The sequence below is a fragment of the Bactrocera dorsalis genome, chromosome 2 (genome assembly GCF_023373825.1).
Source record: "Bactrocera dorsalis isolate Fly_Bdor chromosome 2, ASM2337382v1, whole genome shotgun sequence".
In the NCBI taxonomy this organism is placed as follows: Eukaryota; Metazoa; Arthropoda; class Insecta; order Diptera; family Tephritidae; genus Bactrocera; species Bactrocera dorsalis.
In genome coordinates, this window is record NC_064304.1 from 39,654,121 (window position 1) to 39,680,559 (window position 26,439).

The 26,439-nt window shown below is 33.5% G+C and overlaps 7 protein-coding genes across 12 annotated transcripts; 3 read left to right on the forward strand and 4 right to left on the reverse strand.

Annotated features, from left to right (window-relative positions):
* Positions 1–799: 799 nt before the first annotated feature.
* Positions 800–3,135, reverse strand: LOC105222135 (uncharacterized). Of its 3 annotated transcripts, none has more exons than XM_029548647.2 (5): positions 2,725–3,135; positions 1,779–1,992; positions 1,504–1,594; positions 1,075–1,193; positions 800–960 (listed from the first exon to the last, which is right to left on the reverse strand). In XM_029548647.2, exons 2-5 carry the CDS (start codon positions 1,912–1,914, stop codon positions 821–823), a joined length of 486 nt encoding a protein of 161 aa, XP_029404507.1. In that variant the 5' UTR covers positions 1,915–1,992; positions 2,725–3,135; the 3' UTR covers positions 800–820. The 3 variants fall into 3 exon arrangements, with proteins under 3 accessions (XP_029404507.1, XP_011197638.1, XP_011197639.1); XM_011199336.4 differs by having other exon boundaries at positions 1,779–1,997; XM_011199337.4 differs by lacking the exon at positions 2,725–3,135 and adding an exon at positions 2,264–2,401 and having other exon boundaries at positions 1,779–1,997.
* Positions 3,136–3,274: 139 nt separating this feature from the next.
* Positions 3,275–6,603, reverse strand: LOC105222137 (putative cyclin-dependent serine/threonine-protein kinase DDB_G0272797/DDB_G0274007). Of its 2 annotated transcripts, none has more exons than XM_011199339.4 (5): positions 6,283–6,603; positions 6,114–6,209; positions 5,816–6,045; positions 5,579–5,727; positions 3,275–4,807 (listed from the first exon to the last, which is right to left on the reverse strand). In XM_011199339.4, exons 1-5 carry the CDS (start codon positions 6,409–6,411, stop codon positions 4,566–4,568), a joined length of 846 nt encoding a protein of 281 aa, XP_011197641.2. In that variant the 5' UTR covers positions 6,412–6,603; the 3' UTR covers positions 3,275–4,565. The 2 variants fall into 2 exon arrangements, with proteins under 2 accessions (XP_011197641.2, XP_011197642.2); XM_011199340.4 differs by having other exon boundaries at positions 3,275–3,546; positions 6,283–6,594.
* Positions 6,604–7,022: 419 nt separating this feature from the next.
* On the forward strand, positions 7,023–8,063 carry LOC105222139 (calmodulin-like protein 4). Its single transcript, XM_011199343.4, has 4 exons — positions 7,023–7,221; positions 7,306–7,336; positions 7,470–7,783; positions 7,842–8,063. The coding sequence occupies exons 1-4, from the start codon at positions 7,219–7,221 to the stop codon at positions 7,941–7,943; spliced, it is 450 nt and encodes a 149-aa protein (XP_011197645.1). The 5' UTR covers positions 7,023–7,218; the 3' UTR covers positions 7,944–8,063.
* On the reverse strand, positions 8,041–9,269 carry LOC105222138 (40S ribosomal protein S20). Its single transcript, XM_011199341.4, has 4 exons — positions 9,109–9,269; positions 8,802–8,957; positions 8,480–8,569; positions 8,041–8,237 (listed from the first exon to the last, which is right to left on the reverse strand). The coding sequence occupies exons 1-4, from the start codon at positions 9,109–9,111 to the stop codon at positions 8,124–8,126; spliced, it is 363 nt and encodes a 120-aa protein (XP_011197643.1). The 5' UTR covers positions 9,112–9,269; the 3' UTR covers positions 8,041–8,123.
* A 3,011-nt stretch (positions 9,270–12,280) lies between these two features.
* On the reverse strand, positions 12,281–19,582 carry LOC105222140 (adenylosuccinate synthetase). The gene is made up of 6 exons (XM_011199344.4): positions 19,180–19,582; positions 16,571–16,673; positions 13,688–13,967; positions 13,248–13,608; positions 13,003–13,187; positions 12,281–12,934 (listed from the first exon to the last, which is right to left on the reverse strand). Exons 1-6 carry the CDS (start codon positions 19,357–19,359, stop codon positions 12,691–12,693), a joined length of 1,353 nt encoding a protein of 450 aa, XP_011197646.1. The 5' UTR covers positions 19,360–19,582; the 3' UTR covers positions 12,281–12,690.
* A 640-nt stretch (positions 19,583–20,222) lies between these two features.
* Positions 20,223–21,587, forward strand: LOC105222141 (zinc finger HIT domain-containing protein 2). The gene is made up of 2 exons (XM_011199345.4): positions 20,223–20,392; positions 20,451–21,587. The coding sequence occupies exons 1-2, from the start codon at positions 20,364–20,366 to the stop codon at positions 21,562–21,564; spliced, it is 1,143 nt and encodes a 380-aa protein (XP_011197647.2). The 5' UTR covers positions 20,223–20,363; the 3' UTR covers positions 21,565–21,587.
* Positions 21,588–21,787: 200 nt separating this feature from the next.
* LOC105222142 (clumping factor A) lies at positions 21,788–26,269 on the forward strand. 3 transcript variants are annotated; one of them, XM_049448453.1, is made up of 6 exons: positions 22,027–22,164; positions 22,219–23,419; positions 23,475–25,076; positions 25,136–25,258; positions 25,315–25,492; positions 25,559–26,269. In XM_049448453.1, exons 1-2 carry the CDS (start codon positions 22,136–22,138, stop codon positions 23,393–23,395), a joined length of 1,206 nt encoding a protein of 401 aa, XP_049304410.1. In that variant the 5' UTR covers positions 22,027–22,135; the 3' UTR covers positions 23,396–23,419; positions 23,475–25,076; positions 25,136–25,258; positions 25,315–25,492; positions 25,559–26,269. The 3 variants fall into 3 exon arrangements, with proteins under 3 accessions (XP_049304411.1, XP_049304410.1, XP_011197648.2); XM_049448454.1 differs by lacking the exon at positions 22,027–22,164 and adding an exon at positions 21,788–21,917 and having other exon boundaries at positions 22,219–25,076; XM_011199346.4 differs by having other exon boundaries at positions 22,219–25,076.
* Positions 26,270–26,439: the final 170 nt, after the last annotated feature.

Below are 26,439 nucleotides of genomic sequence, written 5' to 3' on the forward strand. Positions count from 1 at the left end.
CTTTTTATTTTTGAAAAACCCGCATATGTATAAACAACAATATTCCTTTTGTTAATATATATTAGAAAATTATGATTACTTGGTTTTCATGTCAACCCAAAATGTAAGACCTTCTTTAAAACATCCAATAGCAAGTACGGTCAGTGTTTATTAATCATTTAATTTTTATTAAATATTGTATCTACAACTACAAGCTTATTCTATTATTGCTTTATCATCTTAAAGATGTTTTTAATTTAAAATGGCTATGTATCTGACTATTCTTTTTTTATATTGCTCAATGTTTTATAGTTTAATTTAGCCATAGTTAAATACGGTTTCAAATGTGTATTTTTCATATGTATCATGATATAAAGTGTGTATTGTTAATTAATGTTTAAATTGACGATGTGCTTAGTCCAAGTTATATAAATGTATTTTTTTTTTGTGTTATTGGAAAGTTTTGATAATAAGTGTTGTACAATACATACATATATGACATTTGGGTTTTAATTGATAATTTTTACTTAGTTCCACATATTGAACCTACTTTTACAAGTTTTTAAATACTAAAAAATTTAAATGTTTTGCCAACACAATATTAAGTGGTTAATATAACTATTTACATACATGTAAATTAATCTTGAATAATTCGTGCTCTTAAAACCATACTAGATTTTAGTTGTTCAAACTAATACTGTAATGTAACTTTTTAAATGTTTTTTTAATTTTTTTTATACTGATAATCATATTTAAAAAATTCCGTTAAAGTGCTTCTAAATTTTTTGTATTCATGAAAATATCACTCTAATATATTTGGTTTTTAATTTTTTTCTAAATTTTATATTTGTTTTTTCGTGCGGCGTCGTTTGAAACCAGTCATTTGCTTCAGTAATTGCGAGTTTTCATCGTCCATATCTGAGCTGGGCTCCCACAAGCGTAAACGCCTAGGTATATAAATGAGTCCAATTAATGTAATTGCTGGAATGGATAAAAGCATATGATGTAGTATTACAATCCGATATATTTGAAATCTTAAAATATATACATATGCATAAATATTCATTCATATGATTGTTATCGACCTGTACTTACAATTTAGAACGCAGGGGAAGATCACATAAAAGTTCAATGTACTCGAACGAAAGTATAAAGCTTCGGAAGCATAAAGAACCATGGTTAAAGCCAATGAGCAGCCACCCATGCTAACGACTCTGTAAGAAATGTAATTGAGAATATTTGTATGTAGACTATGGCATGCAGAAGCCATATCAAAATAATTTTACAAAAATTAATTATATTATGGAGTAAGTTGAACTTTCTCATAGTATATATTTTAGACCAATTTTAATTCTACTTCAATTATAGTTCAACACTTACTAACTGCTATTAACAGGGTCATAAGATAATTAACGGACAAATTTTATATTGATATAAAAATAGCCACGAAAGTAGTACCATCTAATCAAATACTCTTTACGAGTATTATTGGCGTAAAAACTTGCCAGATTTTCAGGTACTTACGGTCTGTAGTGAATGTAGAGCGTGCAATGAACTAAAGCAATCGCTTTAAGCAAACAATACATGCCAATTATGCGGGATATTGTGTAATCGCCTGAAAATATGCAATATACAAATTATTATATAGAATTATATTATTAATAATAAAAAATAGTTATTTAATATATCAATAACTTAGAGTTGTTAATAAATAATGTTAAACTAATATTCATTACAAATTCACGCAAATAAATAGAAAATTATAAAAATCTTAAATTAGTGGAATTAGTCTTTCTCACCTTCGATAAATTGAGTATCCGTATGATCCCCAAGGAAGCTCCGCCTTTCTATATAACTACGAAATGCCGTTCCCAAATCCATAAAAGCAACAAATGCTATCCAGCCCCGAAAGGCGTATAGCAATTTGCGCTCCATTTTCGTTTGGTACGGCGTTTTGACGATTTTTTAACCTCACAACAATGTAATATATTTATATTAGGTTTATATAGAATTCTGAGCTGAAATAAAAATTAATTAATTAAAGAGATTGTAATTATTTCAGGTTATTAAGAGTTAAGCTGTGTTATGTCAGTACACTGTTTTTGGAAAGTTGAGTTTGTTGTTTTCGTAAATATTTCAAACTTTTCATTGTTCCTTTTTTAACACGTAGGTCTTGATTTTCCACCATGTTTCTTAAATATTTGTGATTTGAAATTATTCACATATTCTGTCCACAAAGTTAGTGGACCACTCCACTAAGTAGAAATTTAGTTTAACGTCATACCGGAACACATTTAATATTTCCTTTCATAATTTTTATGGTTACCGTAATATACGGCGGAAATAATTAATACACATTCAGGGTGCACAACAAACCACACATGCATACACACGTTAAGGACTTGAAACAATAAATAGCTGTACGAGTATAGCTTCAAATGGCAAATAAAATCAATAAAATGAACCCTTTTGCAATTTAGTAGCGAATAGACTAGGTAGCAAGCGATATTTATGCCACAGGTACACATCCGCCAATAAATCGCGTGACATATCCGATTTTCTGCTCCATCGCAAGCGTAGAAAAATCCATAAAACGCTGATCCATCCCGATAGCAATGTGCAACTTGCAAACATTCCAAGCAATTTAAGGTTTATACACGACTTTACATCAATATCACCTTTGATTTCAATTTCATTTCTACATTAATAAATATGAATAATATTATTTAAAATATATTCTCTTACCTTCTACTTTCGTTTGTTTCTTTTCACTTTTTAGCTTAATAAGTATTCTTAATCAAACTGTGGATGCACTTGCCGAGTACCCGTGCATTCAAAATATGTAGATTTTCTTGCTTTAATTGTTTTATTTTATTTTTAATTTTTATGTTAATTTTAGATGTGTTTCCCAGGCTAACTTCATGAACTGTTTGCTTGTATTTTTTTTAATGAATTGTCTGCGTATTTGGTTTTCCGGCTTTTCCACGCTCTCGAAATTTGTTTATATACGTCGAAGAGAAAAGTTTGACTGTCTGACTGCATTCTCTACAGATGCCAATGTACCATGCCGAATGCTGATTGTTTGCTGGCTGTTTAGCAATTTTTTTTCCGCCGGCACATGTGACGGACTTGCGCATTGAGTTGTTTATAAATATATGGGTATTCCCTGAGAATTTATGCAATATACCGTAAACTTGACTAGCTTTGGTTAGAAATGCTGAATGTTATTTAACTTTGTAGGCTTAGTATTTGTAAGCTGAAATTTTAACAATTATGATTTGAATAAAAACAAACCTTTTGTACTAAATAAAGTTAAAAAATTTTATTTAAAGAATCAACAAATGTCTACACACGTTAAAAAATTTTATGGCTTCTTTTTATCATCACTAGATTGAGCATCCTCACTTTTTCGGTACTCTGCGTAATCGACATAGCCATCATTATTCAAATCCATTTGCTTTAGCACATAATCAACTATGTCAGTCAATTGTTCATCGGAGTAAATTTTGCCTTTTTCCTCTTCCTCAGTCCCATGATGCTCATCCGCTTTGTGGTGCGCGCCTTGAACTATGGTTGAATGAAAATTTAATGCAAAATGTGGTGTTATTTTACTTTTATTACTAAAGCAACATTTTGAAATGTATGATGAAACCATGCTTTTTAATCAATTTAAGCTCACCAAACACCAAACCCAGCATAGGCACCAATTTTAAGTACCATGTGTCAGCATTTATGTTGTGCTATCTACTACTAAGCAGTGTAGACAAAAACAATGAAAACTTAGAAATATTTAAAAATATACCTTTGGTTGAAAAAATTCGAGTAATATAAAAAAAAACATTTTAGATCACAAAGCCAATATTAATATTTCATAATTTTAGTTACATAAATTGTCTAACAAGTTCTATATTACTGCAATTGTTACGGATTTTATTCAATTTAGGACTTCTTGTAGAAAAATCGTAATTCTAACCCACTTGAGCTGGCATGCCTTGTCGGTACAGATTTACTAACGAAATAAAAAAAAAAATATATATTTTCACAGGTAGGTGTTTTTTGTGACATTGTGTCACAATCAGTCAATTTTCGAACATGTATTTCTGATATTTGCATTAAAAGGTTAAGTAAACATTTTTCTTTTTATAATTTTTGTCATTCTTTTTTTCGTTGAATATTTATTTAATTTAAATTTTTGTAGAAAATCTAACTTTGTTCACATTTTATGTAGTTGTAATGAGCACAGTTCTAAAATACCTACATACAAATAAATTTACCTAAGATAATTAAATAAATTAGGTATCCAAAGAAGAAAGAGATTCGAGAAGGAACGGCGAAATTAATTTGCTAAATACTTATATAATTTGTTCATGCGCACAGCTATATCTAATAGAAAAGTTTCCTTTTGTTTGGAATGACGAAAATGAAAAATTGTAAGCAAAAAATAGAAGAACTAAAGAAATTGCAAACAAATTGAATTCAAATCACAATTTTGCGCCAAAAAATTATGTCATGGAATCATAAGAATCCTTAAGTAGAATAGGAATAACCTAACAACAAATAATAAGAAACATGTTTCATTGCATCTCTTATTTTCCACTTTGCGGCTGTTGCTGTTGTTGCTGCTGCTGTTGCTGTTGTTTTTGTTGTGATGCTGCCACAGCCTTTTGTTGTGCCTTTATAAATTCTGGATAGTCAATATAACCGTCGCGTGACGTATCATCCATTTGAAGAATGGGATCGATCAATGCCACTAGCTCTTCATCAGAGAAGATCTTTTCTTCCACATGTGGCGTCTGTTCGTTGTGCGGTTGCTCTTTGCTTCCTTGCTCTATTAGTTAAAATCATTCAAATCAAAATACCGTAAGATTTCCGAACATGCGATTATGCGTTTGATTGAATGAAATGAAAGCATTTATTTTTTTCCAAAACCAATCCATTCACAGAGAATTATGGTTGTTAATGATGAAAGTAATGTACGAGTATAGTTTGATGTATGTTTGTTGATAACAAATTCACGGTTCACATGTAAATAAAAAATAAAATATGATTAAATGATTAGATTAAAAATTAACTGTACTTGGCATTTTTTGTCTTTTTTAAATAAACTGTTTATATTAGCCACACGAGCTTTATGTATCTACAGTTTAGGTCATATTTTTTAACAATATTTTTTATTGCAAAATACATATGTATACATATGTACATATGTATATACATTAATATTTTTAAAACATCAACGAATTGACTTTTGAATTTGATATACATACAAGTTATATGCATATGAATTTAATATTTTAAATATTCAGTTTTCCATATTCCGCATAAGTAACAGAAGAAAATTACTAAAGCTCTATATCATTTTTCATTAACATAAGTTTATAACTTTTTTTGCAAATTGAAAAACGAGAGGATTCGCACAAATGTTTTTTTTTTTTCGTAGTATATACAAACACAATTGTTATGGAACTTTACATAAAGTGTGTATGTGATGTCAGTGTAGAAAATATAAAATATTGCATATGTGGGAATGTTCCGACACCGTATCAACAAGCATACACACAAAAATCCATATGTAATATAAACAATTGAAACAACATACCATGCCAATGAATAAGTGATTTTATGAGCTCACAACCGTCCAATTTGTTGTTGTTATCAGAATCGTGCATTTTGAAGTAATGGAATTGCAGCTCTGCCTCAGACATTTTGCTCGTATCAATCGGAACCTGCATATGTTCCTGAATGTGACTAAAATTATATTATGATAAAATTAGTTTTGAAATAGTTCTTGCTTGTATATTCCAATCAGTAATATTATAATTCCTACGTTACTTACGCTCTCTCATCTTGTATGTTGCCTGCGTTCAACACTTGCTGCTGGCCATGATGAGCTTGATGAGGTGTATGTGGCGCTTGTTGTTGTACCGGTTGTGGAGGCTGTTGTTGGAATTGTTGTTGTTGTTGAGGTGGTTGCTGTTGTTGAAATTGCGGCTGTTGTTGTTGTTGATACTGCTGTTGCTGTTGTTGCTGTTGCACGGGCACCTGCTGATATTGCACTTGCTGTTGCTATATTTCAATACAAAATATTTCATTATATTAATCGGTTCTAATTGCTTTTTAACATTTTCGCTCACATAATGCTGAGGATTGACATTTGGCGCATGGTGTATTTGTTGCTGTTGTTGTTGTTGATATTGTGGCTGCTGATTATGCTGCACCGGAACTTGTTGCTATATATCGTCCAAATCCATGTTTATCATAATTTTGTTTTATATTTTGATTAATGTAGGTAGTTTTACTTACATAGTGTTGTGGAGGAACTCCTGGAGCAACCCGTTGAGCGGATGTGAATCCAAATAACATTAACGATAACAGCATCAGCGAAAAAGCTGGTAACTGTTTTCGGTGGAAAGACTTGATTTCAGGACGCATATTGGCACACCTACGTCAGGTAGGCTGGGAAGAACGGCAGTGTAATAAATCTTTTTAATTCTTGACTGAGACTTAATTTTTATATTAATGCAGCTTAAATAATACGAAGGGAATCGAACAACCACGTCAAACAAAAAAACCAGAGAAATTCACACGTATACACGTATACAACTTTGAAATGTCAAAACACTAGAGCTGTGATACTATACGATAGGTAAGAACAGAAACTAGTGTTATCGACTATAACTCTGTAACTGGGATACAACCGCTTACACAGGGCCTAAGTTATTAACCATATGTAAATATCACTTAAGCTTTCGCCAAATGTCTAGATGAGCTTTTATATGATTTTTCTCTGTATGATTAATAACATTGACCAGTTATAAAAAAATCCATGTTATCGATAATCTAGCATTTCTGGACTTTTGAGATTTATTTATATTTATTTATTTATTTTATTATTTTTGAAAACTAATAATATACTTAAAAAAATCGATATTTCATTTCTACACCGCAAATTACTTATTATTTTTCACTCACTAAATATTTTATTAGTTGCCTAAAAAATGTTTTCACTCACTGAACACCCTCTTAAAAGAAACGTCACGGTAGAATGGAGAACTCTCCAATGTGAAACTTTTTTGTCACAGTTTTTACTTGAGTATTTTGTTTTGTTTCACATATTTTCATTTTATATTTTCATAAACCTATCAAATAACTATAACTGTATAGATTCTGAAATTTCCTGCTCAAGATTTTCAAGTGTTTTTAGAAAATTTCAGTAATTAATATTTAAATAATACTTAAATGGTAAGAAAAAGTTTTTATGTAAATATTAAAAAAAAATAATTACAAAGCTTCACTAATTTCGAATAATTGTTTATAAATTCGTAGGCTCGTTATTTCAAGGAACAGGATATTGATGGTATGGAAATAACTTATTTTACTTTAATAAGGTTGAGTTTACTACACTTCAGCCATATTTGGAAGTTGATACTTTCTAATTGCTTAATCCGTATACTTTCGATGAGTAACCTAATTTATCTTATCATTGCTAGAATTCCGTGAATGTTTTTATCTATTTGCCCGATCGGGACAGATAACTTCCCTCGATGAATTGACAGTAATTATGCGATCTCTTGGTTTATCTCCAACCATCCAAGAACTGATTGCTTATTTAAAAAAGAAAGGAGGAAAAATGAGCTTTGCAGACTTTTTAGAAATTATGCATCAACATTCCAAAGTCGAAAAAATCCCTGACGAAGTCATTGCTGCATTCAAAGCGGCCGATCCGCAAAATACGGGAACTATATCTGCAAGGCAACTAAGAAATCTATTGCAAAACTGGGGAGAGGGTTTGTCAGTCCGTGAGGTAAATAGAAAATGATTACTTTGTAGACAATTTGTATTTAATTGAAAATCTTTCCCAGGTTGATAACATTTTCCGTGAAGCAAATGTGAACAACAATAGTATGGTCCGATATGCCGATTTTATAAAAATCGCTTGCGCTCCAGTTCCAGACTACTATTAAAAAATCCATGTTATTTTAACTTGATTAAAAGTAACTGCTTACGAAATATATGCATTCCTTAACTTCAAATATCATTCAAGATTAAAACAAATAAAGCTCAATTTTATATACAATAGAAAACTGTATATTTTACTATTGTTTCAAAAAATGCATTGTATAAAAAGTTATACACGTTCTTTTTTAGTTGGCAATTGTAACCTCAACTTCTACGCCAGCTTCAATGTTGATTGAGGTGATCTTCTTTACAATCTCAGATGGTGAATGCAAATCGATGATACGCTTATGGATTCTCATCTGAAGAAGATAAATAAGTATAAGAATTAGTATATGGCGTGTAGAACAGTTGAGCTAAATATTATTTATGGATATTTGTAAAACTCAGAGAGCCATTTAGAATGAGCAATATTTTAAATGGACTATGTGAGTGCGTTTTTTATGGGCAAGTACATTAATACTGAACGAAGTGTGATACATACATCTAAGCTCTATATTATATTTGCCATGCATTATTATTATGATATATTATAATAAATTACCTGGAAGCGATCCCAAGTTTTGGAACCTTCACCACAAGGTGTTTTACGTGTGGTGATGCGTAGAGTCTTGGTTGGCATGCGTACTGGACCCTGAAATAAAAAAATAATTGATTTGTTTTAAAAACTTGATTAAACAACGGAAAACACGTGTAGCTTGAACATAAATATCTTTCTCTGCACAAAAACACATAGAGAGATAATGTCCAATTCAAGCCGAATATATTATAGCACTAAAATAAAGACTAGGCTAAGCTCATTATTGTAAGCAAAACCTCCAGGAAAGTGCATATACAATTAACTATAAAACATACGGCATGCTTACCTTGACACGCAGATTCTGGTTCTTGGCACTATTGATTAAATCACGGCACACATTTTCCAAAGAACGTACGTTCCTAGAAGTTAAAGTGATGCGAATGCGGTGAACTGATGCAGAATCAGCGCCTTGGGGCTTTTCGATATCCTTAGGTACGGCAGACTGAAATAAACGAATTGAGGTTATGCTAGTTTAGTTACACGTGCCCACTTTTACATCGGAAATCTTAACCGTTTTATTGTAATAAATGCATATTATTGTCAAGTATGCATTATGTTAACAAAAGCGGATGAATGCAATATTAAATACATACCATTTTAATAAAAAATCCTGGTCGAGATATTCAAATCTTTGACTATTGAACAGCGCTGAACCAGAGCTGAGAACGGAGTGAACGAGAAATAGGTTAGCAATCGTTGTGAACGAGACACAGCGAATTGGAGAGATATCGATAAGTCGATTATAATAATAATAATAGTAATAATCACAATCGCGATATTGGCATACGCCTTATTTTGTTGTTACAATTGTAATTAATTAATTCTGATGGTATGTGCGTTTTTAAATAAAAGAAAATCCCTATGATTTTAAGACGTTAAGATGTTATGAAATAACGTCGATTAGTGAGTGGTTATTCTCAAAAATTGTCCGAAGTAATTTCGATTTTATCGATAAAAATGTAGAATATTCCCAGTATTACGTGGTTCGTTTGCAAGTTTTATAATACATATTTGTTTTAATTACTTTCTAAACTTTTTAAATTAGACATTGTATGTTACTTAAATATGCATTAATTATTTTTACTTCCAGAGAAGAAGGTGATATCTTTGGTTAAAAAAAACAGTATTTTGCAAAATACTTGCTTTGTTTTGTGCACACACACACAAATGCATACAAGTAAACAGGACTTTTTGAATCTAGCGCCCTTGTAGCGCCATCTATATGTCGTCTTGTACGTTAGAATCTGCTATCTTTATCGATTGTCCAGTGAGAATTTCACGACATTTCCTCAATTCGAAGTGAAGTTATTGCGTTTTAATGCCAGTATGTTTGTGTTATCGGCGTGAAAATTAGCTTCGAACAAAGAGCCAACATTAAATTTTGTTTTAAAATTGGTAAAACTTTTACCGAAACGATTCAATTTATGAAACAAGTTTATGGCGATGATTGCCTATCCCGCAGCAGAGTGCACGAGTGGTTTCAACGTTTTCAAAGTGGCCGTGAGGACATAAATAACGATCAACATGTGGGCCAATCTAAATCCGTGATCATCGGAAATTTCATCGAAACTGTACGTGAATTCACAAAAAATCAGCCGAAATCATCATTGAAATTCATGGAAATGGAATTGAACACCTCCAAAACATCGATTTAAAATATTTTGACCGAACATTTGGGCTTACAAAAGCTGTGTGCACGGTTTGTTTCGCAAAATTGCTCAGAATCCAACATTCGAAGGACATCATTAAAGAGGTCAAAAAGGATAAAAACTTCCTTTACAATATTGTGACTGGTGGCGAAATGTGGTGTTTCCAATATGATCCCGAAACGAAACGCCAGAGTGCTGAATGGAAGGCACCGGACGAGCCGAAACCCAAAAAATCGCGCATGGAGAAGTCAAAAGTGAAGACAATGCTGATTTGTTTTTATGAATCCAATGGTATTGTCCACAAAGGATTTGTTCCACCCAGTCAAAACGTTAATGCGGTATTCCACCTTGGAGTTTTGTAGCGTTTGGTGCGCCCTATTCGACGTGTTCCGCCCAAATATCGCGAAGAAGTGTTCAAAGCCAGGACCATAGCATTAGTCAGGATTGAAATCAACTGAGCCTGTACCGACGTAGCGTCGAACGTACTTGAAGCCCTGACGGAGGCGCCTATGACATTACACTGAAAGCCATTTCCGCAAGATGTCACTCTTGCATACTGAGGTAACAGAATGCCACAGCCGGAAATTCCATCGAAACTGTGCGTGAATCCATCAAAAATCAGCCGAAATCTTCATTGAAATTCATGAAAATGGAATTGAACATCTTCAAAACATCGATTTAGCGCATTTTGACTGACGATCAAAAATTGCTCTCATCGATCGACGCTTGTGACGGATTATTTGATCAAAAATCATATTTTAGCCAGTAACCTGTATTCACCTGATATGGCACCGTGCGACTTCTTCCTTTTCGGAAAAATGCATTTGCCCATGAAAGGAAAGCGTTATGCAGACGTAGAGGCCATTCAAAAGGCTTGCACCGGCATACTGGAGGCCATACCGGCCAACGAGCTAAAACACTCGTTCGACATGCTTTTGGACTGTGCAAAAAGCTGTATTGAAGCAGAAGGAGACTAACCATTTGTTCTGTTTTTATACCCTGAACAAGGTATATGAAGTTTGTTCCGAGGTTTGTAACACCCAGGAGAAAGCGTCGGAGCCCTATAAAGTATATATATAAATGATCAATATGTTGAGGTGAGTCGATTTAGCCATGTCCGTCTGTCTGTCTGTATATATGCGAACTAGTCCCTCAGTTTTTAAGAAATCGTTTTGAAATTTTGCAAACGTCATTTCCTCTTCAAGAAGCTGCTTATTTGCTGGACTGCCGATATCAGACCACTATAACATATAGCTGCCATTCAAACTGATCGATCGGAATCAAGTTCTTATATGGAAAACTTTCGCATTTGACAATGTATCTTCATCAAACACAAACAGGTTATTTTCTAAGATAATAATGTAATATACGAAGATGGGCTTACTATAGCATATATCTGTTGCATGGGAACTTGCTCATTTGACGATATATCTTCACGAAATTTGGTATGAGATATTGTTCACAGAAATAATGTAATTTTGGAAGAAATTGTTCAGATCGGCTCACTATAGCATATACATAGTTGCCATACAAACCGAACGATCGGAATCAAGGGCTTGTATGGAAAACTTTCGCATTTGACGTGGTATCTTCACGAAATTTGACATGGAATACTGCTTAAGGTAATAACATAATCTCCGACAAAATTGTTCAGATCGGATTACTATAGCACATAGCTTCCATACAAACTGGACACATAGTTACTAAAAGAAATGCACCTGTGAAGGGTATATTGGCTTCGGTGCAGCCGAAGTTAACGTTTTTTCGTGTTTCTTTTTTTGTAAGTCCTGTTTACTTTGGAAGGCACCTTGTATATCTATTTCACGGGACTTTTCATACGATTCCTTCTTTACACTTCGCAGTATTTCCTGTTTGATGTACCCGTATATTACTGAAATGCTTTTATGTTAAAGACTATAATTAAAAAGTGACAAATTGAAAGAAAAATAATGTTTTATCTTTAATGTTTATCTCATATATGTATGTGTAGGCAGGATATGAGCAGAATAAGTTGTTAAGTGCTTTGAGTGCTGTTTTCTACAACAATAAACTTGATAATCTTATACATATATGTATGTATTTACACCCAACCCGATAATAAGTTATGAACTAAGAATTAATTCAGACAAGTATTTGTATTATTTTATATTTATATGTATTTTTTACAAACAATAATACATTTAAAATATTATAGTACAACTTTTGATTTCGCATCTGTTAAGGCTCGTTATGATAAATTATAAAAAAGCACATTTCTTAATTAATTTCAAATACACTAAAGACTTTTAACATTACACTTTGTAGTTCGCTCTATTGCATCTGCTTTTCTTGAGTTTCGACTTTTGTGGGTTAGTATATAATAAATTTCTAAGTTTAAAGTGATAATATAAGTATGTATATCAAGTAAAACTCAAAACAAAATATATTTTTATTAACATAATCCTTAAAATTCATTAAAGTACACAATCGAAGTTTCTGTGCAGTTGACAAAGCCAATTATGCAAAAACACAAGTTTCGTGTTAAAATTAATGGATGTTAATTATGGACTCACGACCTTTGCCAACTCCAACCCATTGTACTGGTACACTCAGCTCACTTTCTAGGAAACGTACATACTTTTGTGCATTTTCAGGCAACTCCTTAAAGTTGCGTATATTTTCAGTGCTCTCTTGCCATCCGGGCAGTGTTGCGTATTCAACAACAATTTCGCCCAATTCGGCAATTGTGCCTGGGAAATGATCCAAAGTTTCCCCATTAGCGCGTTTGTAACTATAAAAAAAAATGTTTAAAAAATTTGTTACCCATTTGTAATGCAAGCTAAATCGTTGTGTACTTACGCAACAGCCACCTTGATCTCTGGTAAAGTATCAAGTATATCAAGTTTCGTCAAGCAAATGCTTGTATAACCGTTTACAAGTGAGGTATATTTAAGTAACGGAATATCTAACCAACCACAGCGACGTTTTCGCTTTGTTGTAACACCAATTTCGCCACCCTTTGTCTGGAGCAGCTCACCAATTTCCTAAGTACAAAAAAACGGGAAATAAAAATTAAATCCATACGATATATTGTTAATACCTACATTAATTTGTTCGGTGGGGAACGGACCATCGCCTACACGTGTAGTATAGGCTTTAACGACTCCAATAACATCACCAATAGTCTGAGGTGGTAGACCCAGACCAGTAAGTACGCCACCTATACTGCAATTGCTGCTCGTCACATATGGATAAGTGCCAAAATCAATATCCAACATAGCGGCATTGGCACCCTCTACCAGTATCTTCTTGCCTTGGCGCAATGCAGTGTGAAGGAAACAAATGGTGTCTTTTACATAGGGCCGAATCTTTTCCGCATACTCCTTGTATCGCGCTAACTCAGCTTCAACGTCGATATTAATAGAAGGGAAAAGACGCAAATGTGTTGCAACAATCGATTTAAACCTGAAATTGCATTTTTTTATAACACAAAGAATATAAATAGTAAAAATTTGCGGTACTACAATTGCAGATATACACTTACTTATCAGTGAAGATATTGAAATCCCCCAACAATTCGCCTACGCGAATGCCATTACGTGTAGCCTTGCTGGAATAAGCCGGACCAATGCCTTTCTTGGTGGTACCAAGCGATTTGCCACCCTTTTCGGCCTCCTGCATACCATCCACCAATTGATGGAAGTCAAAAACCAAATGCGCGCGATCCGAAATAATCAAGCGATGTTCGAGCTTTTGCAAACCCTTTGCCTCATTTTTAGACAATTCTTCGAAGAGTGATGGTAAGTGGATGACAACACCGTTACCTATAAGTAATTAATAAAATTAGCATTATAAATACATACATATAAATGAAATTAGTGAGAAGAAGTTTATGAGAATATTATATAACTCAATAAGCTAAGTTTAAAAGCCAAACAGTCCGCGGCAGCAGAACTTAGAATTCTGTAGTGCTGGTAAATGTTTATCTCTTACAAATAAAAAACATGCCGAGATGACCATATATCGCTCATTTGCTGCAAGACCGGCTTAAATCAAAAAACGTGATTTTTGAGTTAATGCTGCAGAATTGTTCGTTATATCATACTTCATGTTGAGTGAAAAATTCATATGAAAACCTCTTATATGCTCCGCTTGAGAAGAGGTGTAAGGTTGGGGTCACCGTGTAACGTTCTTGTCAGTTGAAAACTTTAAACGCGTTTTCTGGAAAATCGATTTTTTTGACTTATGCCAGTCTTGCGGCAAATGAGCGATATGTATGTTGGAAAAAGTTTACGGTGATTCAGTTTTATCAAATACACAAGTCTACGTGTGGCACAAAGCCTTCAAAGACAATGGAGTAGTCGTTGAAGACATGTCTCGTCCTGGACGATCAGCTGATGAAAATTTTAAAAAGTGAAGGATATGGTTGTTGTTGTTGTTTTTAATATCTAAACCCCGTTAGGATGGTAAGGGTCACTTGTGTTGTCGTCGACGTGATCTAACGGGAGGCCCAAGAGACGTGCTGTTTCGACGGGGTTCGGACCAGAGGGAGCAGGGTGTTAGATGAGTAGGGTTCGTAGGGCAAGCAAAGAGATGGCCACTGTCATGCTGAGACTCGTTGCATGCAGGACATACATTGGGTATGTCAGGGTTTATTCTGGATAAGTAGGAGTTTAACCTGCTACAGTATCCAGAACGAAGTTGCGCTAGGGTCACTCGCGGCAGCTGGAGCTCTTCGTCTGCTATGGGTGGAGATTTGACTCCAAGAACGCCGTTTACGGGAAGGGAGTCGGTGAAGGTGTTGAGATGGCTGCAGGGGTGATTTCTACGAAAACATCCCAGCAGGAACTGCTTGGAGAGGAGTTCATTATGCGCTTTAACTGGGAGCATAAGCGTCTCACTGTGGAGGTGTTCGATGAGAGACATCAAAAGGCATCCCGTCGTGGTCCGGAGTGCAGTATTTTGACAGGTCTGAAGTTTTCTCATCTGCGTGCCACTACATACCATATAGGTGCTGCGTAGTTAAGGACCGGCCGGCCGATTGCCTTGTATGTTGCCAACAACGTTTCTTTGTCTTTTACGCATGTGCTGCCGGCTAGCGTCTTGAGGATTTTGTTGCGGCTCTGTACCTTACCTCTGTACAATTCCCACGACAGCCGGTTCTACGCACCGGAATTGACTCGGATTTTATCCGACCAAGGGTGAGTACTAATTTGTGTTTAAAGGATATGGTGCTTGAAAATTGTAAGGCAAATGTTAGAGAGATGGCAAGAGTGCTCGAATTTCATATCATATCTGAAAAAGCCTAGTCGCTCTGCTTTTTCAGATATATATTACGCGTATATAAAGATAGATATACAGACATGTTTAAATCGACTCATTCACGTTATTTGTATAACATTATATACCTTTTTCTGGGCATAAAAAATTATTAATAATCATTAAAATAGTAACAGGGTGGCGAAGGGTGGTGAATCACTACAATTTTAATTATGACATAGTCTTGTGACATTCGCCGACAGCGCCGCTTTAAGTTAAATAAAACATTGATTAAACATTTTGAAAATGAAGTGCTTAATCTTGCGAACAATTACTCATGCAAAGATCATAAATATACAAACACATGTACATACAATATATGTATATAGTATATGTATAAACGTGTTGTTGTTTGCATTTTTCTGCGTTGTAAGTCCCACAAATTCAAATCAATGCTGATTCCTTTGCGTGTCAAATGATAATTTGTCGTTGCGAAAAATGATTTGGTTGCCGAAATAACTACCGTAATTATGAAATTATCCCTAACTATGCTTTATTATAAATATTTATATATGAATAAATTAAAGTGGCAATAAACGCATTTATAGTATTTGTGTAGTTAAATCCGATATGTGTTATCTTCTACAAATTTCTTAAGAAAAGATAAAAACACTGATAGCTCGTATTGCTGAAACAAGAATAAGAATATGTACATCCATATGTATGTATAAAAGGTTCACTTTGTCCTACAATTTCGTGATTACCCTTCAAAAGCTGTAAATATGTACGTACGTATACATGTTTTCGTTTATTAGATAAAAAAAAAGTGCATTTCGGCAAAAAATGTGCTCGTTTTGGCCGTGACCGTAAACTAATAGAATAACTGACACAACTCAGAATCACTCTTGAGATACTACATTCACCTAGACACTATGTTGGCCACATAGTACACACACATTTAAGTGTAGATGTATATTTATTTTTGCTTTCCATTGAAGTAACGTATGCAAAATGAGTGTGTGACTAGAAGAGGCTCTTGCCAACTTTTTTCAAGAGCAAATTTTATAAGAGGGATGTACGAAAGTGGCGATGTTTTTCTTATATACATATCTTATATTAGTTACAAATACTAATTATTATTCTTTTACATCCTCGATAATTTACTTACCAATCACAGATATACACTTCTCATTTACAATTCCACTAGGCAGCAAATGAAAATCAAATTCGGTGCCATTAGCTACAACGGTGTGTCCAGCATTATTTCCGCCCTACAATAGATAGATATGAATTTATATTAAGAAATATACTCGTATATTATATTATGTATAATTTAAAGACTATGACGTGCATATGTATATAAACGATTGTTGTATGTATGTTCCCATACAAAACGTGAAAATAAAATAGTAAAATTATTTATCTTAAGTGTTTGCGGATTGTTAGCAGGAAAGTGCATATACATACATATGTAGTATTTATGATCAACATACATATGAATGTCTAGCAGTATAATTCAAAGGTTTAATATATACACAAATTAAACCCGTCACTAAGTTTTCATTTACCTCTTAGTAGAAATACTAGGATTAAGCAATGCAGAAACTCATATTCCTATTATATTTGACCAAATGGAGGAGTATAAATATGTGAACCGAATTATGTGGACAATTTGTTGAGTAGAAAAAATCTTAAAATTTGAAATTAGACGGAACTTAATATAATATAATGCGACATAAGTTTGCCGTTGAGGCAATGTGCTCCCTACTTGGATCTATGGATTCAAGGACCGTATACCGGAATTTATAATTCGTTTAAACCTTACAAGGTTATAACCTTGCAGTACAGCTTTGCCTGGCGCTGACATGTAGTTTACCAGTATTTATTTCCGTCCTCTTTTCTTGACGACGCATCGTGGCAGAAAACTACCTTAATTTTGGGAATTTCGCCGTGTTGACATGAATGTTGTGTAGAAATGAATCCGGATGAGATCCGGTTACGTAGATTCTATTGATTTGTGAACGGCAACAAATATAACAACAATAGTAGATGAATGTTATATGTGGAGATAGTCCTTGAAGGGAGTTCCTCCAAATGTTACTGGATCACGGAACTTTTGTGCACTCAAATATACTATGCCTATTAGCGCTCGCCCGGAAATAGTCTAATCTACTACAGGGAGAGATAAAATATATGTATACACATGTATATTAAACTAATGTATATACCTATATGATGGATATGTGCATATAAAAGCATACATAAACATTGTTTGGCAAAAGTGCAAAAAGTACTAAAATTTGTAGTTTGTATATACATACATATATGTACACATTTTAACAAACCATGAATATCACATAAGTATATGCTTACGTATCACACATTATATGAATATAATATGAATATAATACATGTTTATATATTTATATATATCTGAAAAAAAAAATTATATTTTCTATCCAATCGTAGTGATTGACATGTATGTTTAAGCAACTACAACTACATTTACTATAAAAATCCGTTCTCACGACAGTCGGGTCTAAGTAACCGGAACGGACGCAGATTTTTATCCCCTCAAGGACTGTCAACTCAGTACCATGCCTCGAAATTGTTTCAGGAATATTTTCGGCAGCTACAACAACGACAACTATATTTAATATAATCCCTAAAGGAGCAACTCAATAAAATGTCTTGGAACAAATTGTATTACCAAATAACTAAATGAAAAATCTGCTTTTTTCGCACTGAACTGCTATTATGCTTATATTGTTGTATCATTTAGTTATCAGTCGTAGACGGAGTAGTAATGTATGTATAGAGATCGTGCATTCACCCGTGAACCGACTCTAAAGTTTAATTCTTCAAGTTGACACATAAAATGTATGCATACATACTAGCCCACTTGTCTTACGACATTTTCAGTTTTAACCGCTTATTTATTGTCGGTAAATGTGTGTACATACATATGTATATATATAAATGGTTACAGAAATTTCCATACAGTTTACAAAGGTACAGAATATGTACGTATTTATATGCACATGTATGAACAAATATATATAGGAATATGGCTAGATAAGATAAATGGTGTTAATTATTTACTCGCCCCTAAATGTGTGTTAACGATCAGTTTTATGTAAGAACACTCCTGCACTTTAAAACTTGTAATCATTCGGAAGCAACATAGTTTCCAAAGAAATATGCTCTATAATTAATTAGAACTAATTAATTATAAACAAGTACATAAATTTAGTGTAATAACTAAAAATGTAAACAAGACATACTAGTTTTAAGCAATTACTAGCGCGGTAATATATACATATATATAGGTATGTACATTGCTTTCATATGTAGAAGTAATTAATAAGAAGAAATGCGAATATTTGTGTGTGCTTACCGTCCAGGCGAGCTACGCGACAAAATGGAATCACAATTGTCGGTTATTCACCAACTCAAAGTCAAATAGAACGCAAAACTATATGTTATGTAAACATTAAAACGCCAAAAACACAAGTATAGAAAAATTTGCTGAAGTAATCATGCGTATCCAATTTGTGTATGTGTTTCATGAATGAATGCTGCGGCAGCCTGTGAACAGATTGCCACACACAAGGAATAGCGGGAATTATTTCATCAGAATTAACAAATATTACTCGGTGAATTCTCAAGTATGGGTTTGATAATATTCCAATTGAACAACTGACAATTATTTTACTTTTATTATCGTTTTCCGCGTGACTTGTATGCCGCTGCTCAAGTACAATGTGTATTACTCACCTGACACCTGCAAACAATGTCCACTTCCAGCGCTAGCATATCGACAACTTTGCCCTTGCCTTCATCGCCCCATTGAGCTCCTAGCACAACTCCAACCTTGGATTTGTACATGTTGAGACGTCCTTGATGTAATGTCTCATAGTTACTCCCATTCACAACACTGCTACTGGACTCCGTCATCTTCACACGTTTGGTCGGCGTCGGTGGCGCTATTTTGGTAGATATTCTGCAAACGACCAAAAATACACAAATCCCGATCACTGTCACGAACGTACCCTAAGTACTTTTCTCGACACAAGCAAAACTTGTAAAGAAATCACAGGGAATAGAAAAGCACATTTATCGGTCCATTCAGAATGTGTGTGTCAGATGTCAGCTGTCATTTGTCAAGCATAAGCATGCGTACTTGACTTTTTTTAGCAGAGTTGTCAACACTTATTACTAGAGAACTGCCTTCGTTAGCAGCAATTTTGCAAGGCGTTTTTTGTGGGAGACAAAGTAATCAATATATTATCATTATACCTAACAATTTATGGTAACAATCATAAGAGCTATTCAGTATAATAAAAATAGCTAGCGGTAAAACACATAACATTGCATTTTAATATGTTTTATCGTTCACTATTAAAACCTTTATCATTTTCGATATCTTAATACATTACTTTTAGAACATATATATAATTATTTTTCATTTTTATACATACATACAGCAGCTTTGATTACCCATTTCAACTATATTCCATATTTTATATGTATATTAATTGTATGTCTTGCTACTTTCGAAATCACGTCATAAAATATTGCACCATAACATTTCTAACTGGCAATAATTATGGCAATAACAGCTTTTTTAAAGGAGTCTTCAATAGCAACTTGTATATACATAGAAATTAATTTCATTTTAATGTGTTAACGTCGGCTCTTTGAAATTTATTTATTTAATAATTAGAAATGAACATTTCACTTTCATTTGCCAAAAGCTTCAATTTTGTGCCTATTGGCACACAGCCCACAGCATAGAAAAACGCTTGGCATCCCTGCAAAAATTAAACATATGTGTTTAACCATTAGAAGTCGCTCTTGACCAAACCTATTTGGGTTATGCCAATAATAAAAATAAGAATTATATAGTCGCGTCTGGTTTTGTTATTTATTTTATTTGGTGCAGTTTCCATTAGTTTAATATGGATTCACCTTATACAGTTTGTCAATTGTAAGTATTTATGTATACTTTATAAATTTTCTAGTTTTAATTTCTACTTTGTTTTTAGCTGTGAAAAGGTTGCATTTAAATATACATGTCCAAAATGCAATGCGCTGTATTGTTCTATCGCTTGCTATAAGACTCCAGAGCACTTGAAATGTACAGAAGCATTTTATAAATCCTGTATACAAGAAGAATTATCATCAGATGATCGCAATGACATGAAGAAAATATATGAAATATTAAAAAGCATACATGAGACAGATGCTGGAATAGAGCATGATTTTAATGCAGAAAAAACAGAAAGTGATTTAGATGAGGATGATATTTCTGATGGTGATGGTGATAACAATGGCAATGACGATTACGATGAGGAAGATCTTGAAGATATTGCTACACGTATGCAAAATGTTGATATAAATGACGCGGATGAGGTCTGGGAACATTTGTCAATGAGTGAGCGTGCTGAATTTAAAAAGTTAATTGAGAACAATAAAATAATGGATTTGGTACCAGAGCACAAACCGTGGTGGTCTTTAAAGAAAACAAAAATAATAGACATAAATAACACCAATAATGATACTCTCGTACCTGAAATTGAAAAAAATATACCAAAACTTTCAAGTATTTTTAGTAAAGCGCCATCACCGTGTTTGCATTATAATTTATGGAATATATTGTGCTCATATGCAGCGATGGTGCGTCACTTCAATGGCGAACACTCTACAACACCAATTGAAGCTGTTGCGCATTTGGTAAATTTAAGTTTAACTTTAAAATTTGGAACGAATTTTGAGAGTGTTGACAATGCTCTAACAACTGTGGAAATTGAAGCGCTTAATACGAAAGATGTTGGCCTAGGCAGGTCAGAAAGTTTCGAACCAACTTATTCGGTGGCATTATGTTCTCTTTTAAAACATGATACTGAATCCTTAATGTCGTCCTGTCATAACAAATTAGCAGCACTTAGCGACATATACCATTTAATAAAGAAGGCCACAAATCAGTTAAAAATAAGTGATTCTAAAAAAGACGGTGATTTTTTCAAATTATTCGCCGTATGTAATGGAAGTGTTATGCTGGACCGAAAAAAATTATTACATTTATCAAAAAAAATTCAGTTTCTACTATCTTACGTTAATATTGACAATGAAGAACTACTTGAAAAGAACAAAAACTGATCTGTATAATTATAAATATAAAATTTTGAGTAACTTTGATTTGTAAATAGGTGTGAATGGAAAACTAAGATTTTAATCCTAATTTTTTTATTAACTACTAGTAATGCATCACGTAAGTTGATTGTGTAAATTAAAGTGCTGAAAATATAATAAATAAATGTTTTTAATTTTTCCAACTAAGTATCCGGGCAGACAATAGATGTTCCGATAATTTTATTGCTGCCAATAAAACGTTGCATCTCAGCAGGCAATAACTATATCCACCAATCAACTCACCAAATCTAAATTGGGCAATAATTTTGTGTAGGCATTTGTTATCCGGATAAAACCATTTGTCATATGACGTTGGACAGGTATGTTTGAGATGCTATTGAAACATTTTAGCATCCCATATTGAATCAAAGCTATCTATTATATCCATTAGAGGGCGCAATGTAGTTTTAAGCGAAATATATCCATATTGTGTATTTATGGCATTTTATAAAGTTGTTTACAAGTCAAAACATTTTTTATTTTGTGATTTATTTAATTTGGTTCATACTTCGCTTGGAAAAGTTAACTTTAGTTAAATATGGATTTAGCTCACTCAGTTTGTCAATTGTAAGTATTTGTGCTTTGTAAATTGTTTAGTTTAAATTGCTACTTTACTTTCAGCTGTAAAAAGGTTGAATTCAAATATACTTGCCCAAAATGCAGTGCATTGTATTGTTCTAAGAGCTGCTTTAGGAAGCCAGTGCACAAGAAATGTACCAGTTCATTTTACAACATCTTTCGCCAATCTTCATCATATAGTAAAAAGGAACGTAGTGAAATAATGATGAGATATATGATTTTGAGAAAAATACTTGAGATACAGAATGGAACCATGAAGAAAGACAGAATAAGTGAGAGTAGTAACGAAAGTGAACGTAGTGTCTGGACTGGGGATATTGGTAATATTGGTGAAGATGGTTTCTATTCTCATATTGGTGATGATTCTTTTGATATTTGTGAAGAATGTAATGATGATGCTGATGATTCCAATATTAATAACTTAAATGAAGGTGGCGGGCACGTTGAATTTGGTGATGATAGTGATAATGATGATAATGGTGATGATGATGATATTGATGAAGATGATGATAATGATGATACTGATGATGACAATGATAACGATGGTGATGACGATGATGTTGATGTTGATGATGATGATGTTGATGATGAAGACGATGACGATGAAGATGATGCCGGTGATTCTAATTATGAGAGTGGGATTTCTAGTGATAACGATTTTGATGACGTTCATGATGCTTCTAATAATGATGGCGATAAATATAGTGGTAATGACGATGGTGACGGCTTTAATGATGATGGTGATAACAAGGGCAATGTTGATGATGGTGATAACGACGGCGATGACGATGATGATGATGATGATGATGATGATGATGATGATAATGATGCTGATGATAATGATGATGATGATGATGATAGCGATGAAGATGATGATGATGACGACGATGATGATGATGATGATGATGACGACGATGATGATGATGATGATGATGATGATGACGATGACATTGATGATGAAGATGGTGAAGACGATGATGATAGTGATAACGACGCCTATGGCGACGATGATGATGACTATAATAATGATGATGGTGATGACGTTGATATTGGTGATTTTGATTACTTTGGTGATTTTAATAATTTATGTAATTATATTGTTAGCGATGATCTACTTGAACTTACAAGGCAATTTTGCTATTCGCTGAAAGCGCGGATATTAGAAAGACGATCGAAATCATTAAAAGCAAAGTTCGATTATTACAACATACCCTACTGATTAAATGCAACATAATAGTTTTTGGTGTGCATTATGTATTATCATCTCATATTATATTAACAGATATTTTATTTTCTAGGCAATGGTCAATACCGGTTCAGTATTATATCTTTGGAGTGTGAATACCCTAATAACTTGAGTTTTGATTTTTTTTTTAAAACGATTCCGTATTTGAACTAGTTGCCCGTTCATCAGAAATTTTTTTCTGTACAACAAGTGAAATGTTGGTTAAAAACTTGCCGCAACAATGATTATTTTGTGCCTGCAATTTTACAAAGCCACTGCAACTTTGACACTAATACGAGCGTACCTAGTCCTATAGGTATATCAAAAAGTTTCGTATAACTTAATATGGTTCTGTTAAAAAATAAGAAGCACTGTGTGCATATGTCGCCTATTAGTTAAAACCACAACTCATAATATATTATTTTTATTATTTGTCATTTAGGTTGTAGGACTACTGTGTAGATAAATAAGTAAATAAATATATCGAATATTTATTATTATAGTTTAATATTGATAACACTATACATTGTGTTTGTAGCTGAAAATCTAAAGATAATATACATATGTACAAAATACGTTTTAATGACAAATAAAGACTGACCTACATTTTAAAGGCTTTATTTTTATTGCACTTGTAAACAGGATTTTGTGGATACTTTTAAAATTTTGTTTACGTTTCTTTATAAAAAATATGTATGTCATTTTAATATTGAATTTCTTGTTAAATAACAGATTTTGTATGCCAGTAATTCACAATTTGAAGAAAGCGGATTTAATTCATTTACCTTGTTCTTTTTTTTACACGTAAAAGTGTTGACAAGTGTTGGCGGCTAAAATGTCTAGGTTACTTCGCTAATATGAACCATTTAAATAAACATAATAAATAGTCCGAGCAACTTTTAATCGTGAAAGAATGCCGTTACCAGGTCGTTTTAAGGCCTGGCCGTTCAGTTGGAATTCACTGCATATTTTCGTGAGAGTAGGTCTTTAAATTATGTATATCTGTTCTAGACTTCAGCCGTTATGGATTGTCTGTTCGAAGGAAACATTGGAAATCCTGTAAAATAGTTTCAGTTCAGTTCCTGAGATATGAATCTGAAATTTGTCAGTCCCCGTTAGGATGGTAAGGGTTACCCAGGTTGCCGTCGACGTCATCTAGCGGGAGGCCCAGGAAACGTGCTATTTCGACGGGGTCGGACCAAAAGGAAAGGGATGCTAGATGAGTGGGGTTGGCGGGGCATGCAAAGAGGTGGCCAGTATCATTGTTAATTGAGTATTATCATTGCCTATGACGACAATATCCGAAAAATATTTTCAGTTTCGAGTATTAAAGCTTAAAGCTGCTATACGAAATGACCGATCAAAATCTAACTTCTGTGCAATTGAAATGAACATTTTTTTTTTGAGAAAGCAAAATGGAGATTCTTTTCTTGCAAAACCTTTAGACAGATTGCAAGTATTGAAAATGCAATCATTGCAGACTGAAAATTGCTTTAATGACACTACAAAACACACGCAAGAGAAAATATGCAATAGCTGCAAAATATACTACACCAAAACTCATGCTAAATTTCATGCAATGAATCGTAGCAAAATAATTGCAACCCTGTGCCAGCTGCTATATTACAAATACATATGTACATATATTAATTTCGCTGCTATTTTATTGAGAAAGGTAAGTTGTACACAATTTTAAATACTTGTATTTATATAAAGCTTGATTTAACATTTTAGATAAAAATGACTGAAGAAGGCGAACCCCCCACAAAAAAGAAAAGGCAACAGCCAAACAAAAAATGGAAGGAGCGCGAGGTGCTCCTGATAATTGACTACCTAAAGCAGGAACTAGAATTTGAGGTAAGTTTATAAATTTGTTTAAATTTTTAGTCTAATTAATTTTTCTTTCTTCTCAGGCGCCAACTGCACGATTTTACTATAATCGGTTTTTGGAAAAGTCGCAGTTAGATGCCTCTTGGGAACTCGTGCGGTGGAAGGTGCGACATTTGAAGGCGCAGTATAGCAAAGTTAATGACTGGCTGGCTTCAAATGGTGCAGGTCTTATGGACAAAACTTATGAAAGAACCATTGCAGGTTGGTTTTAATGTTTTAACTTATACATACATATGTATGTGTGTAATGACTTTTTAATAATTTCAGCCAAAATATCTAAAATGTGCCCATATTTCAAACAGCTCAGGGAAATTTTTGGCAAGCGCGTATCTACTATTGAGTCGTTAATAATCACGCCAGAAGTTGTTGACTCGCCTTCTTCTCAGCTGTGTTCAGCAAGCCCTGTACCTATTAAAGTAGAAGCTGAAGCTGAAAAATTAGAAACTACATGTGTTTCGCTCACAAATGTCGCAACTTCTTCTGTGCCAGATTCCACCCCATCATCCGCATTTCAGAGGACAATTTCGCGAGTGCCAAAAGCCTCCATAGGGCAGATGGCAGCTGTGCAGAAGCAAAGAATCGCAATCGAGGAAAAAAAGCTGCAATTTGAGAAGGAAAAATTTGAACACGATAAGAAAGTGCAAGAAAAAAATTTAGACCTAGAAATAAAAAAATTAGAAATGGAATATAAGTGGAAGACATTAGAATTAGAAATGAGGGAAAGAGTAGCTAAATACGAAATTGACAAAAAATATGAAAATAAATCTTAATTAAATATATTTAATGTAGGTTTGTATTTATGGTAGTTAGGTTGCATGTTTAGTTTTAGTAAATATGATCTTTTGGTAGCGTCAAGAAATATGGTATTGGTTTACTTAATACCACGTATGTATGTATATATGTATGGACATATGTTATGTACCTATCTACGTTTTATACCATGTACCTATATATATTGTAGAGAAAGTTTCCGGCTGTTCAAAAGGGCTGTAGTAAAAAAAAAATAAATCAGTCAAATATTGTTGATTGCAAAAGTAGGAAAAAAAGTTCAGCCGATTCCTCGTTATAGACAATAACATAATGTCTGCATATTCCATATCATAAGCAGTAGCTCGTATGATGTTATGTAATATGCATCAAACAATAAA

What these genes read in the sequence shown, in the direction of transcription:
- LOC105222139 (XM_011199343.4), top strand. An exon ending in CAAGGAACAGGATATTGATG is followed by an intron (nt 7,337 to 7,469) that starts GTATGGAAATAA and finishes TATCATTGCTAG; the next exon opens with AATTCCGTGAATGTTTTTAT. An exon ending in AGGGTTTGTCAGTCCGTGAG is followed by an intron (nt 7,784 to 7,841) that starts GTAAATAGAAAA and finishes AATCTTTCCCAG; the next exon opens with GTTGATAACATTTTCCGTGA.
- LOC105222138 (XM_011199341.4), bottom strand. An exon ending in ACCAGAATCTGCGTGTCAAG is followed by an intron (nt 8,570 to 8,801) that starts GTAAGCATGCCG and finishes TTTTTATTTCAG; the next exon opens with GGTCCAGTACGCATGCCAAC. An exon ending in AAACTTGGGATCGCTTCCAG is followed by an intron (nt 8,238 to 8,479) that starts GTAATTTATTAT and finishes TATCTTCTTCAG; the next exon opens with ATGAGAATCCATAAGCGTAT.
- LOC105222142 (XM_011199346.4), top strand. Translation starts at nt 22,136, where the DNA reads ATGGATTTAGCTCACTCAGTTTGTCAATT. An exon ending in GCTCACTCAGTTTGTCAATT is followed by an intron (nt 22,165 to 22,218) that starts GTAAGTATTTGT and finishes CTTTACTTTCAG; the next exon opens with CTGTAAAAAGGTTGAATTCA.
- LOC105222137 (XM_011199339.4), bottom strand. Translation starts at nt 6,411, where the DNA reads ATGCGTCCTGAAATCAAGTCTTTCCACCGAAAACAGTTACCAGCTTTT. An exon ending in GAGTTCCTCCACAACACTAT is followed by an intron (nt 6,210 to 6,282) that starts GTAAGTAAAACT and finishes GACGATATATAG; the next exon opens with CAACAAGTTCCGGTGCAGCA. An exon ending in ATGTCAATCCTCAGCATTAT is followed by an intron (nt 6,046 to 6,113) that starts GTGAGCGAAAAT and finishes ATTGAAATATAG; the next exon opens with CAACAGCAAGTGCAATATCA.
- LOC105222135 (XM_029548647.2), bottom strand. Translation starts at nt 1,914, where the DNA reads ATGGAGCGCAAATTGCTATACGCCTTTCGGGGCTGGATAGCATTTGTT. An exon ending in CTCTACATTCACTACAGACC is followed by an intron (nt 1,194 to 1,503) that starts GTAAGTACCTGA and finishes CATTTCTTACAG; the next exon opens with AGTCGTTAGCATGGGTGGCT. An exon ending in CTTCCCCTGCGTTCTAAATT is followed by an intron (nt 961 to 1,074) that starts GTAAGTACAGGT and finishes TATCCATTCCAG; the next exon opens with CAATTACATTAATTGGACTC.
- LOC105222141 (XM_011199345.4), top strand. Translation starts at nt 20,364, where the DNA reads ATGGATTCACCTTATACAGTTTGTCAATT. An exon ending in CCTTATACAGTTTGTCAATT is followed by an intron (nt 20,393 to 20,450) that starts GTAAGTATTTAT and finishes CTTTGTTTTTAG; the next exon opens with CTGTGAAAAGGTTGCATTTA.
- LOC105222140 (XM_011199344.4), bottom strand. Translation starts at nt 19,359, where the DNA reads ATGACGGAGTCCAGTAGCAGTGTTGTGAATGGGAGTAACTATGAGACA. An exon ending in ACATTGTTTGCAGGTGTCAG is followed by an intron (nt 16,674 to 19,179) that starts GTGAGTAATACA and finishes TATCTATTGTAG; the next exon opens with GGCGGAAATAATGCTGGACA. An exon ending in GAGATCAAGGTGGCTGTTGC is followed by an intron (nt 12,935 to 13,002) that starts GTAAGTACACAA and finishes TTTTTTTTATAG; the next exon opens with TTACAAACGCGCTAATGGGG.